At 51.8% G+C, this 14859-nt stretch overlaps 1 protein-coding gene across 3 annotated transcripts in view; it reads right to left on the bottom strand.

Annotated features, from left to right (window-relative positions):
- CDIP1 (cell death inducing p53 target 1) overlaps positions 1–4685 on the bottom strand; it is a 63374-nt gene extending 58689 nt beyond the window's left edge. For 2 of the 3 annotated variants that reach the window (XM_059716553.1, XM_014602268.3), the window contains exon 1: positions 4055–4416. Coding sequence is in view for 1 of the 3 variants with exons in the window: in XM_006261743.4 (XP_006261805.2) it covers positions 4474–4673 (200 nt within the window). In the remaining 2 variants the exon portion in view is untranslated. Of the gene's footprint in view, positions 1–4054; positions 4417–4473 lie in introns of those variants that run through there. The other variant, XM_006261743.4, reaches the window with a different exon arrangement.
- Between the last annotated feature and the right edge of the window lie 10174 nt (positions 4686–14859).

Below are 14859 nucleotides of genomic sequence, written 5' to 3'. Positions count from 1 at the left end.
GATCTGCACTACTAACCTCCTTCCAACCTGATATTTCCTCTTTCAATGTTACTTGTTGCTATCTACCCTTAAATCAGTTCTTCATTTACCCTACATTTCTTTCACTAAACCCCATCTTCTCTAGTTTAACTAACGGCATCCCATATGACATGATATCAAAGAACGCAATATCAGTAAAACCATGCTGCATTTTCACCATTTTCAATTTACCTTCATGTCTTCAATTATACATTCAACAAAAGCTTTGTGTTTCATTAAGATCAGACTAATAGGCCTTTAGTTGCTTGGACCAATCCCTTTCTCCACCTTCTCAAATGTAAGTACTGCAGTTACAATGACATGATATCAGCCCTGACTTAATAGCTCTATTAAAAAATATGAGCTACCAGACTTGCAATTTCATGTGCCAGTCTTTTCAGGAGGGAAGCTATCCCTTTCTCCAACTTAAATGCTTTAAACTCTTTGAGCTCTGCTTTCACTCCACCTGTGGCAATTTCCACATCATCAATCCCATTTACCTTCCTAGTTTAATAAAACTCCATGTTCAAAACCATCATCCATTTTGAAAACTGAGGCAAAGCATTCAGTTTAAGCCATATGCTTTTAATTTCTACTATACCTTCCTTTCAAGGTGACATTTTTTTCTGTCCTGGTTCTCCTCTTATTCTTATGGTTAGGCATGCACCAATAAAGATTTTTTGGGCAGATATTGATAGCCGATATTTAAGGAGGCATATCAGCCAATACCAATCCAATTTCCGATACAGTTGCCTCCAGCTGGTAAGTCTGTTGTGGTGGAAGGGGAGGGGGAGGGAAGGGGCATGGGGGGCAGATCAATGCCCCCCGCAGTGAGGGAGGGGGCAGGGGCTGCTCAGGCAGAGGGGGAGCGGGGGCCAGAACTGTGGTTCATGGGGAGGAGGCGGTTCCCGCTGCTGCTTGCACCCTGGGAGGGCACCGGGGGGGGGGAAGCATGTGTCCCCCGGATCTGTGCAGAGCGGGGTTGGGTGGGCTGCAGCTGGGGCTGCGCGGGGCCCTTCTCGATGAGGGCTGAGCTCGGAGCAGACACCGGTGGCGCTGGGAGGATGCTGCATCCACTCCATATTTTACTACCACTCTGCTCCCAGCGCCGCTGCTGCCAGCCGTCTGGCACAGCCCCAGCTCTTCCCAGCATATGGGTGAAGACAGGGCATTTGAGGCAGGGCTGCGCCAAGCGGCTGGTGGCATCAGTGCTGGGATCAGACCAGCAGCCAAATTTGGGGTGGATGCAGCATCCTCCCAGCACCACTGGTGCCTGCTCCGAGCCCAGCCCCTGCCAAGAAGAGCCCCGCGCAGCCCGCACCACCCCACCCTGCCCCGCCTAGATCTGGGGGACACCCACCTCCCCCTGCCCCGAGCCCTCCCAGGGTGCAAGAAGCAATGGGAGTCGCCTTCCCCCCCACCATGAGCTGTAGCTCTGGCCACCCCTGCCCCGCCCTGTCTGGAAAGTGCCTGTTCCTGCTCCCTCCCTCACCATGGGGGACATTGATCTGTACCCCCCCACACTCCTTCCCTCCCCCCTCCCCTTCTACCACAACAGACTTACCAGCTGCACGCAGCTCTCCATGCTGCCACCTCTGCTTCTTGCTGCCTGAGTGTTGCGCTGGGGCTGCATGCAGCACAGGCATTTATCAGCCCCATTGAGCCATTTCCAATACAGCCAGTTTTCTTTATATCGGTACCGATCCGGTATCGGACGAATGTGTCGGTGAACCACTACTTTTATGGTTGAAGAACCTTTTACAATTTCATATCTTTTGTAAGGTCTTACTAAGCTCAGGTTTTGCAGATATCCCTGGGTCTCTATACTTCTTGACTTTCATGAGATAGCTTTCCTTGGCAAGCAGTTCTTTTTCCCTCCTCCCTATTCCTTACAGCATCTCTGCCTATGCCAAGATCTTCCTTGGGATGGTTTGGTTAATTAGATCTGGAGCCTTTCTCTTGCTTGCACCTTTTGGTTTTGCACCTTTGGTTTAAAGCCATTCCAAGCCTCCACTCCATTCAAATCCCAGAGCCCCTCAGTCCAGCTCACTTCTGTAATGAAGGTTCTCAATTTCAGAAGGGTATATTTTGGCAAGTGAACTAGTTATTTTTCTATTTGTGCATAACCTTTCCTTTAAGATGTCTCTACTTCTAATCCCTTAATCCAAGGTTATCTGGTATACATAGTTCTTGAGGTTCTCATTGCTCACCAAAAATCAAGTCTCAAATAGCATCTCTGGCTGGTTCTGTGACTATCACATGCAGGACTAACTGGGCACTAGCATGACTAGAAACATTTGTCCTCACAGCATGTACCTCAAAAGTTAATGTCTTCCATACTAACAGAATTCACAATGCACCATGACCGAACTCACATCTGAACCCCACTGCAGGGTGCCTAGTAGAGCAGTGGTGTTAAAGCAGGTAAACTTACATGTGTAGGAAAGATCTTAAGCTTCACCTCAGTCCCTCCCCCACATGCTGTGTGCCTGCAGGCAGCATGCCAGAGCCTGGCAGCTCCAGTACAACACTGTTCAGGACTGTCCAGCAAAGGTCATCGGGCTGTGAGAGCCAGATGCGCCCCAACATCGTCATCACTGACAAGGAGGCCAAGAAGGTCATGATAGTGGACATGACCATCTGCTTTGAGAACCAGTGCCAAGCCTTCACCGAAACCCAGGGTCGCAAGCAGAAATACACCCCACTGGCCAACATCCTGAGGAGCCGCAGCTACAACATGAGGGTCATTGCGCTCAATGTGGGAGCGCTTGGAGCCTGGGACCCCAGCAACGAGACAGTCCTGTGTGCCTGCTGCATCTCCCGCTGCTACGCCAAGCTGATGTGGCGATTCATGGTATCTGACACCATCTGCTGGTCCCATGACATCTAGGTCAAACACATCACAGGCCAGCGCCAGTATGCCAACCCTGCCAGACCGACCGCCACTAGACCAGACCCAGAGAGGACCACCTGAACCCCCTCTGCACCTAATGGACTCTGAGACTTATTCTCAACCACAGACTACTCCACTCCACCCAGCACAGACCCCCGCAGTAGGACTCCATGGACTGAGTGATTTGTTTGTTCAGCTCACCCCCTCCACATTGTGGACCTTTGTATGGGTTTGTTTGTATCTTCTTTTCTCTCTCAGCATCACGACCCCCTCCCTTCCCCCACCCCTGGGGGGGTAGGAGGCTAACACTGTATTTATGTGACCTAGTTGCATTCCCCTCCTCACCCCCATCCCTCTCACGTTAGCTTGGGCACTCTGCATGTCCCTTATGGCCTTGTCATTCTTATTCTATGATCATTAACAAGACCTTAAGCTTCACCTCAATTCCCCACACAGAAGGGGCCTGTGGGAACCGGCCTCAAGGCTGGTTACAAACAGGCAAGGGGTTCAGGTTTAACCTGGTGGATTGACTCCCAGTAAAACAGGTGCAGGACAGGCTAGAACCAGCGGATGGTTTACCCAGGACTGGTTGCTGTTGTGGGCTTTGACTTGCTTCCGAACAGGCGTGGGACAGCCGTTCACACACGGGGGCTGAATGGCCATGAGCTCGAGCCCACCCCACGGCCCAAGGCGAAGGAGGGGGTTACTCCCCGGGTCGGATTGCTCTGGTCTGTTCTCAGCCGGGCTGCGATGCGGGCCCGGGCGGGTCCGCCTCGGGGCGGGCGGTCGCTTGGCGGCGGCAGGTCGCGGGAGAAGCCAGGCTGCCTGGAGCGCCGGGCGCAGCGCGGCCCCGCCAGGGACTGTGACTGCCGGGGCAGCCGGGGCACGGACGCCTGTGGGCCCCGGCCTGGCCCCGCCATCTCCGAGCGGGCCGGCTCCGCAGCCGGGGAAGCAGTACCTCCCCGCAGGCTGCAGTAGTCCCTGGCCGCCCGGCCGGCAGCTCCCGGCACGGCCCGCGGCGGCCTCGGGTTGAGTCGGGCCAGGGGCGACGGACAAGCGAGTGCCCGACTCTGCCCGGCCCTGAGCCCAGGGCCCGGCGCCCGGCGCCGCGCCGCCACCTCCCCCCATCGACGCGGCACCTACCGGGCTCCAGGCAGCGACGATCCGGCGCGGGGCGGAGGCAGCCCCGGCGCCGCAGTCGGGATCCGGCGGGGCGGGGCGGGGCGGGGCGGGGCGGGCGGCCCGTGTGAGCCCGCCGGAGCCGCAGCGCCGAGACCGAGACCGAGACCGAGACCGACCCCGCGCCCCGCGAGCGGCGCCTCGCTCCGGCCTCCCCCTGTCCCCGCGGCCCTTGGCGGGGCGGGCCTGTGTTGCCAACCACTTCAGCCCGTGTCTTGAGGCCCGTGGCGCTCCCCACAGCCCGGGGCAGCGGGGAACCTCCGCCGCCCCGTTGAGCAAACATGAATTTCTTCGCCTCTGACGTGAGGGGAAAGCTGAAAACCGTGACGCAAACCCTCCCCCCCACCGCGTCACTGAGTCGCAGAGGGCCCGGGGCCACTTACAAATATCCACGTCTCCAAAGCCGTCGTCTCCCCTCCGGGGTTGAGCGCTTGGCCCGAGCGGCCTTCCCTTTGGACACCGACCGAGGAAATCCAGGCTTCCCAAGGCCCCTCCTGCGCCGGCACCGCACACCGGGAACAATTGCTCCCAGTAGGGTTGCCAGCCCTCCAGCATCGCCCGGCAGTCTCCGGGAATTAGGCATAAATCTCCAGGACACTGCTGAGAGTCACCCAGGAGATAAATGATAGGGCATTCATTCAAATAAATATTAAATGTTGAATCCAATTGATATAGTAGTCCAGTGAGTTTTTTAAATGTAATAGTAATGTGCATTTGCCTTCCTGAGTACAGTACAGTAGATCAGTCATTAATGTCCTTACATCGTATTATAACACCTCCCCAGTAGATTCAGACAGGGTTGGCAACCTTAGCTCTGAAGAAGGATAGTGATAAAAATATCAGCATCCTTAACTGATTCAGTGCTGCTACAGGGAGCAGGAGAGAGGAAAGTTGTAATCCAGGGGTCGGAGAGAAGCAAGGTTGGTTTGGTAATACTTTGTACATTGGGGACAGATGTTAGACAAGCTTTTGGACACAAAGTGCCCTTAGGCAGCAGAGGCACGCAAGTCCTGGATGTAGTCCAAGTCCATGCCTAGGTAAAGCCCCAGTTACCTGCTGCCCATCTTCCAAGACCTCCAGTCTCATCCTGAGAGCAGGATGGAATTCTGTTGCATGCTTTAAACAGTGCAAAGAAGTTTGACTGGCAAAGTAGATGTCACCTGGGCCATTGGACTATTTGTAGTAATCTATTTCATATTCAACTACATTTTAAAGCCTACATTTTAAAGTGTAAATAAGGTGCCTTCAGAATTTCAGAGCTTTGCCCACTGAATGCAGAACTATTTTGATCATGAAAGCTGCTACTTTATAAATGCAAGCTTGCCAAGACAGACCAATTTGTAAATGGGGGAGAGGTGACAAATTCTCTGACAAGCTCTGGATAGTTAGTGCCGAGCTTGCTGGAGTGAGCCTTCTGTTTCCACAGCATTCTCAGCCACTGCAAGCTCAGAAAGCAAGAGACCAATTTAGTATCTCTCACTCTATTATTTCATTCTCGCCTCCCCTCTGGCAGCCAGGGGCCATTTTTGTGCCACTTACCTGTCACAACCCAAGGGCGTGATTTTGTTTGTGTGTGCTTTGGCACTGCTAAATTATTTCCCGCCACTCGGAGCTTCCTTTGCAGGGTGCATTTCTCAGTTGCAAAGAGAAATGCACAGTGCAAAGGAGTTCCCGCCACCCGCATACAAATTTGTGTCCCACTGTTGGCCAGTTCTAAATTATTCCCATGTGGCAGCTAGCGATTGGCTTGGTAGCCATATAAGAGGCTTGAGCGGTTTCTGCCCGAGTTGGAGAACTCCGAGGAGAACCCCGCAAGGGAGGACTCCACAACCATCTGGAGGAGGAGGGCTTCATGTCTTGTAAAGAACTCTAAGCGTTGTGGAGCCTATCAAACCCAGCGCGTGCCTTAAGAAGGCTATAGGGGTCTGATCAACCTCTGGCCTCTCCCCGTCGCTGAACGATCCCTCGACGAACCCCTTCCCTGCGTGCAAGTTCCATGGAGCCTAGCAAACTTCGTGTGAGTGTATCCAGAGCTCTTCTCCGAGTTGTTTTCTTCGGTTGACACGACGGGCTCACGTTTTTAGAGCCTTCAGCCGGATTGGGCTAGAGTTCGCGAGTTTAGAACTCTTGTCCGCTTTTCTTCTTTCCTGTCTGTAACTGCAACTCAAGCAAGTTTTCCTGCCTGCACCGCGACCATCTACGGTGTAAGTAAAATAATCTTTAATCAACTGCTAAGCGTCCGTGCCTAATTCTAGTCCGCCGGCCTGCATTCCCCAACCCACATGCCAAGGCTGCTGGCCACAGCCCGCCGCGCGCCCCCGAGGGCCTTGGACCGCTCCCGGCCCGCACATGGCGACGAGGATGGGATCAGGGGAAGGCACGCTGGAGCTAGAATTAGTTAAGAACTGCCCTTGGCGCAGTGGAAAACACCAAGTAGAAAGCTTTATGGAACTGGAGGCGCATATCGCTTACCACCAGGCGGGCGGAACGGTTGAGAGGTTTATCAGTGGACGTCTTTCACTGAAGGGAGAAGAGGGAGCTTCCGAAGACGGAGCCTCAAAAGAGAGGGAAGTGTATCTGCACCCCGCGGCATTCGGGTGTATAATGAGTGATGAGCGGGTCCTGTTCAGGCCCCTCAACACTGTGTCCCTTGCCAGAGTCAACCCGGCGGGCGCAATAAACCCGACCCTCACCCAGGAGTGTGCCCATTGCCTAAGATGTGCTTGGGAGAGTGAAGAACCGGTGCCGATCGACCGGTTCGCCTCCTTTATGCTGGCGTCTAGATTAAGGGGTCGCGAGCTTCCATCCAAGCTCCGCGAAGATCTGGAGACGGAGGAACGCGCCGCAGATGAGAGGGTGGCCTCACAATACGACAAGGGGGGAGTGCTAACTGCAACTTTTTGCACTATAAACGATCTAATGCAAAAGAATTTAAATTTAAAAGCCCAGCTGCATATAGCCGTTCAAGCGGTCAAAGAAGCGGCTGCAAAAGAAAATCCTGAGACGCCACGACAAGATGGCGCCGAGCAAGAGGGAGACCGCGTGGAAGAACCGGATGAGAAGGGTGGAGCTTCGGAGGAACCCGCGAGAGTTCGGTCAGCGACTCTGCCCACCGACACAGCGTCGCTTCTGGCGACCACGCCTTCATGCTGACAGAAGGGAGAATCGAGCGGAGGAGTGCATCTGCCCCTCCTGCCTGAAGTAATAACAGCAGCAACGACTCCCGCAGCAGTAGTTCAGCCTGTAACAACAACTAACCGAGTTGCTACTGCCTACTATACTTGCACCAGAACTGAATTACAGGAGTTGTGCAGAGAATCAAGAATCCAACCTAAAGAAACTCTAGCTGTATGGTTGGGACGTTTGGTCGTAGAACTTGGATCCGACCTGCTAAACCAGGAAGAAGCAAGCTTCTTGGTCAGACAAGCTTCGTGGAGTAGAGGACATGTCACTGACATCGACATGGTGGCGTTCACCGTTCACTGGCCTATTCCACTGCCAGCACTTGTTGCAGGACTGATCGGTCAGAAAGCCCACGCGTGGCATGACGGACGGCCAAAACATACCGGCACAGAGCAACTCATGCTAGCGATCATCAGAGTCTCGTACTGTGCCTGGAACCCCAGAGCATGTGTGCTGGGACTGACATCACTCCAGCGAATAAGACCATGGCCTCACCGTCATCTACGAGATCCTGGAACCGTTCCAGTGACCGTTCACAGCATAGATAGTTGTCTTGAGGTTTATGGGCGAAAGAACATCGTTGTCCTCCAGATTCTGCTTAACCCAATGGTGAACCAACCCGTGAGTAACCTCCTTCGTCAGTTGTCACGACTGCGTATCCTGATGGAGCCAAGATTATCTAGTGATCGGGAACGTCGACACCCGACCGAGACTCAAGGCGCAAGACATCGCGAATCCGATCTTCCATCATTGCCACAGAGAACACCAGAGGAGCGATACATGTTTGGATTTCTCCTACAGCGTTCTGGACTCAATAAGCGGCAACTTCGGATTTTAGGGGACACAGGCCAATGGCAACTGGCCTATGAGTTAGGTTTCCATTATCTAGAAGAACTAGATGACGGCTCCTCGACAATTTCATCTATTTGAGTGTGCAAGAGAGGGTAGTTCAAAGTAGCAAACACCTGTATTATATGTTTTAGAAATGATAGTGTAGTTCCATAGAAACTTTGTAAATATTTTGTTATACGTTAACTTATTTTCTGAGAGTTTTGTTTACAGATCCAGAATTCAAAGTGCGTGGCGAAGAGAAGCCCCAAGAAGGATAACATCATCGGAAGAAGTGAGGGCTTGACGCGCGACTTCACCATGACGCCCACTGAAGCCCTGATCGTGCAGTTCTTTGTTATAAATTTAATTATGTGTATATGTATTTGTGTTGGTTATTATTTGATTCAATCCCTAGAGGACGAACTTCTTATGTTAGCGAATTTTGTGTTTACCCGTTTAGTTCGACCACCCGTGGTAAGAGCTCTCGATCACCCGAGTGACGAGCATGTGGTATAATTCAGCTGTGCCTTCAGCAAGGGGGGATGTCACAACCCAAGGGTGTGATTTTGTTTGTGTGTGCTTCAGCACTGCTAAATTATTTCCCGCCACTCGGAGCTTCCTTTGCAGGGTGCATTTCTCAGTTGCAAAGAGAAATGCACAGTGCAAAGGAGTTCCCGCCACCTGCATGCAAATTTGTGTCCCACTATTGGCCAGTTCTAAATTATTTGCACGTGGCAGCTAGCGATTGGCTTGCTAGCCGTATAAGAGGCTTGAGCGGTTTCCGCCCAAGTTGGAGAACTCCGAGGAGAACCCCGCAAGGGAGGACTCCACAACCATCTGGAGGAGGAGGAGGACTTCACGTCTCATGAAGAACTCTAAGAGCTGCGGAGCCTAATGGACCCAGCGCGTGCCTTAAGAAGGCTATAGGGGTCTGATCAACCTCTGGCCTCTCCCCGTCGCTGAACAGTCCCTCGACGAACCCCTTCCCTGCGCGCAAGTTCCATGGAGCCTAGCAAACTTTGTGTGAGTGTATCCAGAGCTCTTTTCCGAGTTGTTTTCTTCGGTTGACACGACGGGCTCGCGTTTTTAGAGCCTTCAACCGGATTGGGCTACAGTTCGCGTGGAAGGAACTCTTGTCCACTTTTCTTCTTTCCTGTCTGTAACTGCAACTTAAGCAAGTTTTCCTGCCTGCACCGCAACCATCTACGGTGTAAGTAAAATAATCTTTAATCAACCGCTAAGCGTCCATGCCTAATTCTAGTCTGCCGGCCTGCATTCCCCGACCCGCGTGCCAGGGCTGCTGGCCACAGCCCACTGCACACCCCCGAGGGCCTCGGACCGCTCCCGGCCCGCACATTACCTAGGAGGATTTTCTTCCAAAAGAGATATCAAGTTTTGAAGGACAAAATAGACTTTCCCTGGCACACACGGTAATCAATCTATGGATCAAATAGCATGAAGCAGCTCTGAGATATGTTATCCTGAAATTGTCTCTCAGATTTTTGACAGGAAGGACAATCTTAGTGGGAAGGAAAAGCAAAATAAGGAATTTAGCAGTGTGTTTTTTGGAAGCAAGGAAATGTTCAATTCCACTTAGTGGGTTACTTGAAGAAACAATTTTACTGCCACAGGCAGTAACTTTTGCTATCTTATTATTTTTCTTGTAGCAGTTTAAATACACTAAGTGCTGTACAGAAACACACTAAAACCCAGGCCCAGTCCCAATGATATTACAGTCTCCATGGCAGGGTAATAATGAAATAAATCATGGATGAAAAAATTAGTCCAGTAGTCCACAACAGTACAAATATTCTAGAAAACATGGCTGGATTACCTGTAATATTGCTTAGCAACTATGTGGCACTTTTTAACCAAGGATTTCAAAGCAGCTTTCCAAAGTGGTTTATCATTTTGCCTATTTTACAGAGGATGAAACTGAGACAGATTAGGTGATTTGCTCATGGCTTCATTTTAAATCAACACTAGAGCTGTGAGTAGAACCTGTATACCCTGCCTTCCCTGTCACTTTTGTCTTTGCAGTAGACCAATGGTTCTCAAATCTTTCCATGGTGAAATTAGAGATTCTTTTTTGGGAACCACCCTTCTGCTTCCACTCACAGTCACCTGGACCATCTCCACTGCTGCTGACTCAGGCAAGCATCCCATCCTTCTCCTAACAAATGAGGACCCTGCTACATGTATGAGGCTGAAGTTGGTTCCTTAGTCCTGGTTCCTTATTCCCGGTTCCGGGTTCCTTTTTCAAAACTAATCTAGACCCAATAAAAACTTGTTATTAATGAATTCCACATCCTAAAGAAAGAAAAGTTCATTAGCTATGCATATATACTAATTAATATGTAAAATAATATTCCACATCAAGTACAGAGACCTAAATGAAGGTCAGATTAGGATGGGATTATGGGGCAAAATACTTCTTGGGCCACCCCAAATTTCATGGTGATGCCACTGGGGAACTGTCCCAAAGAACCCTGACCACAGTCCTGCCTGGCCCACAGCACGGTTTGGCTGTGCCAGGCTGCCAACTAACAGCCTCCATGCCCACTGTACTAAGTATAATGGTTTGAATAAGGAACTATCTTTCAGGCTGGGGGCTGTCCTGTACATCTCTGACCAGAGACTTGCCCAGCCTAAAACATGGTTTAGCCACGCCAGGGTGCCAAAGACAGCACCCCGGCCACCGTGCTAGATTAATGGACCTGAATAAGGAATTGGATTTTGGGCAGGGATTATACCCAGAAATTAGGGCTGGGGGAGTTGGCAGTGATCCGATCCGGCTTTGTATCTGACTGCTTCGGATGGCCATGATCTGATCTGGAGCTCCGGACCGGGTTTCCACCTCAATCTGGCCAAAGTGTCTCCGAAGCTTCAGAGCCGCCCCCAAGATCCGGCTATAGGGTATAATGGGGAATCAATGGAAGATCTATAACTTTGTTGTTTTTTGTATGATTTGGATGACACTTGCAGAAACAGTAGCCTCTGCTAAGAGCATGAAGTCTGCCAAGTTTCAAGAAGATTGGTGCAGGGGTTTGGGGGGAACTGTACCCCAAATTCATGAAAGCCAAACTCATGTCATGGCTGTGTATGGGGGGGTTTTCAGCCCCACAGGGGGCTGAAAACTGCAGGGGTGGTAGCTTTTACTGAGGCCACAAATCATGCCAAGTTTCAAGAAGATCGGTGCAGGGGTTGGGGGGAACTGCATCTTCCATTTAGGACCACCTGCAGGTACTTCCTTAGCCTGACAAAGGGGTTTTCAACCCTAAAGCTGGCATCCTGGGCAGCTAAATTGAGCTTACCTGGAGCCTCACAACTACACTGCAACCAGCAAGCATCAGGCCTGTCAAAGACGTAACAGGTCTGGGCGTTCCCCAGCCAGGACTTTGTGCGTGTGTGTGTTAGCTGGAGGCTATGGCGCCTCCTCCCCGCCTTTCACCAGGGGATCGTTGGTCCTGGCATTTACGGGGCTGCCGCACCGCCAGTAGTCCCATCAGGCCTCCCTACCTTGGCAGGGTACAGTTTTAGTGGTCATGCCCAGGACCTGGGGCCTCCTCCTTCCCCATAGCCCCAATCCCATACCTCCAAGTTTGTCCTGGCAGAATGAGCTCAGCAGGGACATATTCTTCCCCTACTGGCTGGTGATGAAGTTAGTGCCCCCTCCAGCTGAGAGCAGGGCATTACTTGGCTTTTCAAAACCTCAGAAAAGGAAATTGGTGCAGACAGAGTGAGGAGGGTGGCACTCACCGAAGCCTCATCGCTACCTGCCCGAGGCTGGGGTCTGGTGCATTTAGACCCCAGCATTGAAACCATGCCCATGGCCCACATTGGCAGTGGCTGGCGTGGAGAAGACTGGCTGGTGCTGGTGCTGGTGCTGGCGCCAGTGCTGGTGCTGGGAGTTCTGGCACGGGAAAATGGATCTCTCTCTTCTGCATCCCCTCACCTCTGCACTTCAGCCTCCCTGACTTTGTTCACCAGCACCTGCGTCCACCAGCATGTGGACCGTACTCAACCGCAAGGGATCCAACTGTTTCCTGATGCCCTCCTTCAGCTGCCTCACCAGTGCCTGCACGTCTGGTGACAGGGGCTTGCCCCAGCCAGGAACATTGATCCCCTGGAACTTCTCCATTTGGTTCTCCAGCTCCCTCACTAGGGGGATCACCTGGCTGAGGAGGGCATCGCCAGCGCTAAGGGTCTTGGTGGCCTTGAGAAAGGGCTTGAGGACCACCAACATCTGGGAGATGGTACCCCACTCAGGGAGGCACTGATCCCTATCTCCCCAAGCAAGGCCATCTCATGGATGACCTTCTGTTGCTCCACCAGCCTCTTGAGCATTAGGTATATGGAGTTCCACTGAGTCTCCACATCCTGTATGATTCTGTGCTGCGGGATGCTGAGCTCTGCCTGTTTCTCCCGTGGCATCTTGCCCCCCTTGATGATGCGGTGGAAGTAGCCTGCCACCTTCCTGCATTTTAAAATCAGCTGGCTTGTAGCATTACTGGTGGTGGCACTGTCACCAGCAGCTCTGTCCACCTCCAAGGCTTCCCTCACTATTAGGCACAGCCTGTGTATCACGCAGCGGATGCCAACAAAGTTGGCATCACAGACAGCTTTCACCATATTGGCTCCATTGTCGGTGAACATAAACCTGCAGGTGAGCTCGGCGTGCCCAGTGAGCCACCTCTGCACCATGAGGTTCATGGTCACCATGATCTCCCTTGCCTTGTGGGGCTCATCCAGCACCTCGGCTTGCAGTAGAGCCTACCGATGGTCTGACTGATCACACCAGTGCCCTGTGAGGGAGAGGTAGGCATGATTGCCACCCCAGCTGCTCCAGATGTCGGAGGTGAAGTGCAAGGCTACCTGTGGCCCTGCCTTGCGCAGCTCCTCCCTCAAGTACTCCCTGCATGCCTGATACAGGGAGGGCACCACCGTCCTGCTAAAGGTGGTGCATGCGGGCACTTTGTAAAATGGGGCCAGAAGTGCTACGAACCACCTGAACCCTGGTCGCTCAACTAGGGAGAAGGGCTAGCTATCCAGAGCAAGCATCTCCCCAGTGCTCTGGGTGATCTCGTGCGCCTTGGGAACGTGCCCCCCTTTCTGTCCGCCTTTCCCCCACTGGTCCAGAGTGGCCTGCCTCTGTTTTGGGGGTAAGGGGGCTATGGAAAGAGCACGGGACTTCCCTTTTGGCACACTCACACTAGTGCCAGGCTGAGCAGCAGGAAGAAGGGCAAGGGGGTGCTGCCTCCTCAGTTGCAGCAGCATGGCCATGGTGGAGAAGTGTCTCATGTCCTTGCCACACTCATGTGCCTTCAGCAGTACTGGCAGATGGCAAACCTGGGATCATCTGTCACCTCAAAATGATCCCACACTACACTACTCCCCCATTTCTGGGGTGAGGGTGAGGATCCTGCCTTTTCCCCCTTCTCAGCAGGCTGAGGCTGAACAGCAGGAGGAGCTGCCTCAGCTGAGCCACTTGCTTCCACAACCTCAGCCTCCTCCAAGGTGCTGCTTTCCGGAGGAGACCTGGGTCTAGGGGAAACGTGAGGGGTGTGGAGCACAAACTCTGATTCCCCCTCAGTCCCCGGAATTGCCTGAGCCAGCGCACTCAGCATCCCTGGTTCCAGCTTCAGCTCCTCCTCTGGCAGTGGGAGGCTAACGCTGACAGCTGAAATCGGGGTGGAAGAGGCAGTGATTCCACTGCTGGTGCCCACTTCTGGACTGAGCAGAGGTGGTGCAGGTGCAGGGATGTTAGGTGCAGACACTGCTCCCAATACCTGGCTTCCACTGGCAGCACTGATGTCATGGCTGCTTGGGAATAGAATGCATCTGTGTTTGAAATGGGGGAGCTTGTAGCTCTAGCTCTCTCCTTACCCCCTCTCCTGCCAGAAGACCTGACACCTGCCTTTCCAACACGCTTCATATTGATCTTTCCTGTGCTGCAAAAGGTCTCTCTGTGTGTGTGAATCCATTTGTATATCTGTCTGTCTTGTTCTCCTATGAATATCTGTGTCTATCTTGGGCTGTGAATGAAATTATTTGTGTGTCTTCTGTCTGGCTCTCATGATATTTTCTCTTCTGTTCTGAATGAAATTGTGTGTCTTCTTTCTGGCTGTCACTATATTGTCCCTTCTGTTCTGAATGAAATTATGTGTCTTCTTTCTGGCTCTCACTATATTGTCTACTTTGTCTTGTGCTGTGAATGAAATTATTTGTCTGTCTTCTTTCTGGCTGTCACAATATTGTCTATCTTGTGGTGTGAATGAAATTATTTGCATGTGTTCCTGTGTCTCAATATATTATCTGTGTCTTGCTCTTCTGTAAATAACTGCCTGTCTTCTTCCGCTGTGATTTTTTTTCTATATTCTGGGTCTCCGTGTATATGCGTGTGTGTGTGCATATATGTGTGAATGCATGCAAGCAAGCAATCTATGCCTTCCTGCACAGTGATAGATAACACTGGCTGGGAAAACACAACTTTTTTTGCAAAGTTTCCAAAGTCAGTTCCCCCCAAAATAATTCAAAAAAATAAATTGATTTGTAATACTATTAATAATTGACTTGAATAGCTAAGCTAAACTAAACTAAGTTAAGCTAAATCCTAACCACTCCTTTATAACACGAAAAAGCAGTAGGCAGGTCTCAGTCGCAGTGTTCCTCTCTCTCACACCTGCTGACAGGGAACAAGCTGCAAAAGGCACAGAAGGGCTGGAAACAGGGGCTTATATACTTTTTTTAGTCCC

Source organism: Alligator mississippiensis, chromosome 13 (assembly GCF_030867095.1).
Source record: "Alligator mississippiensis isolate rAllMis1 chromosome 13, rAllMis1, whole genome shotgun sequence".
Classification (NCBI taxonomy): Eukaryota; Metazoa; Chordata; order Crocodylia; family Alligatoridae; genus Alligator; species Alligator mississippiensis.
The sequence above is the reverse complement of the archived record's forward strand: the minus strand, read 5'-3'. Positions and strand labels throughout refer to the sequence as shown.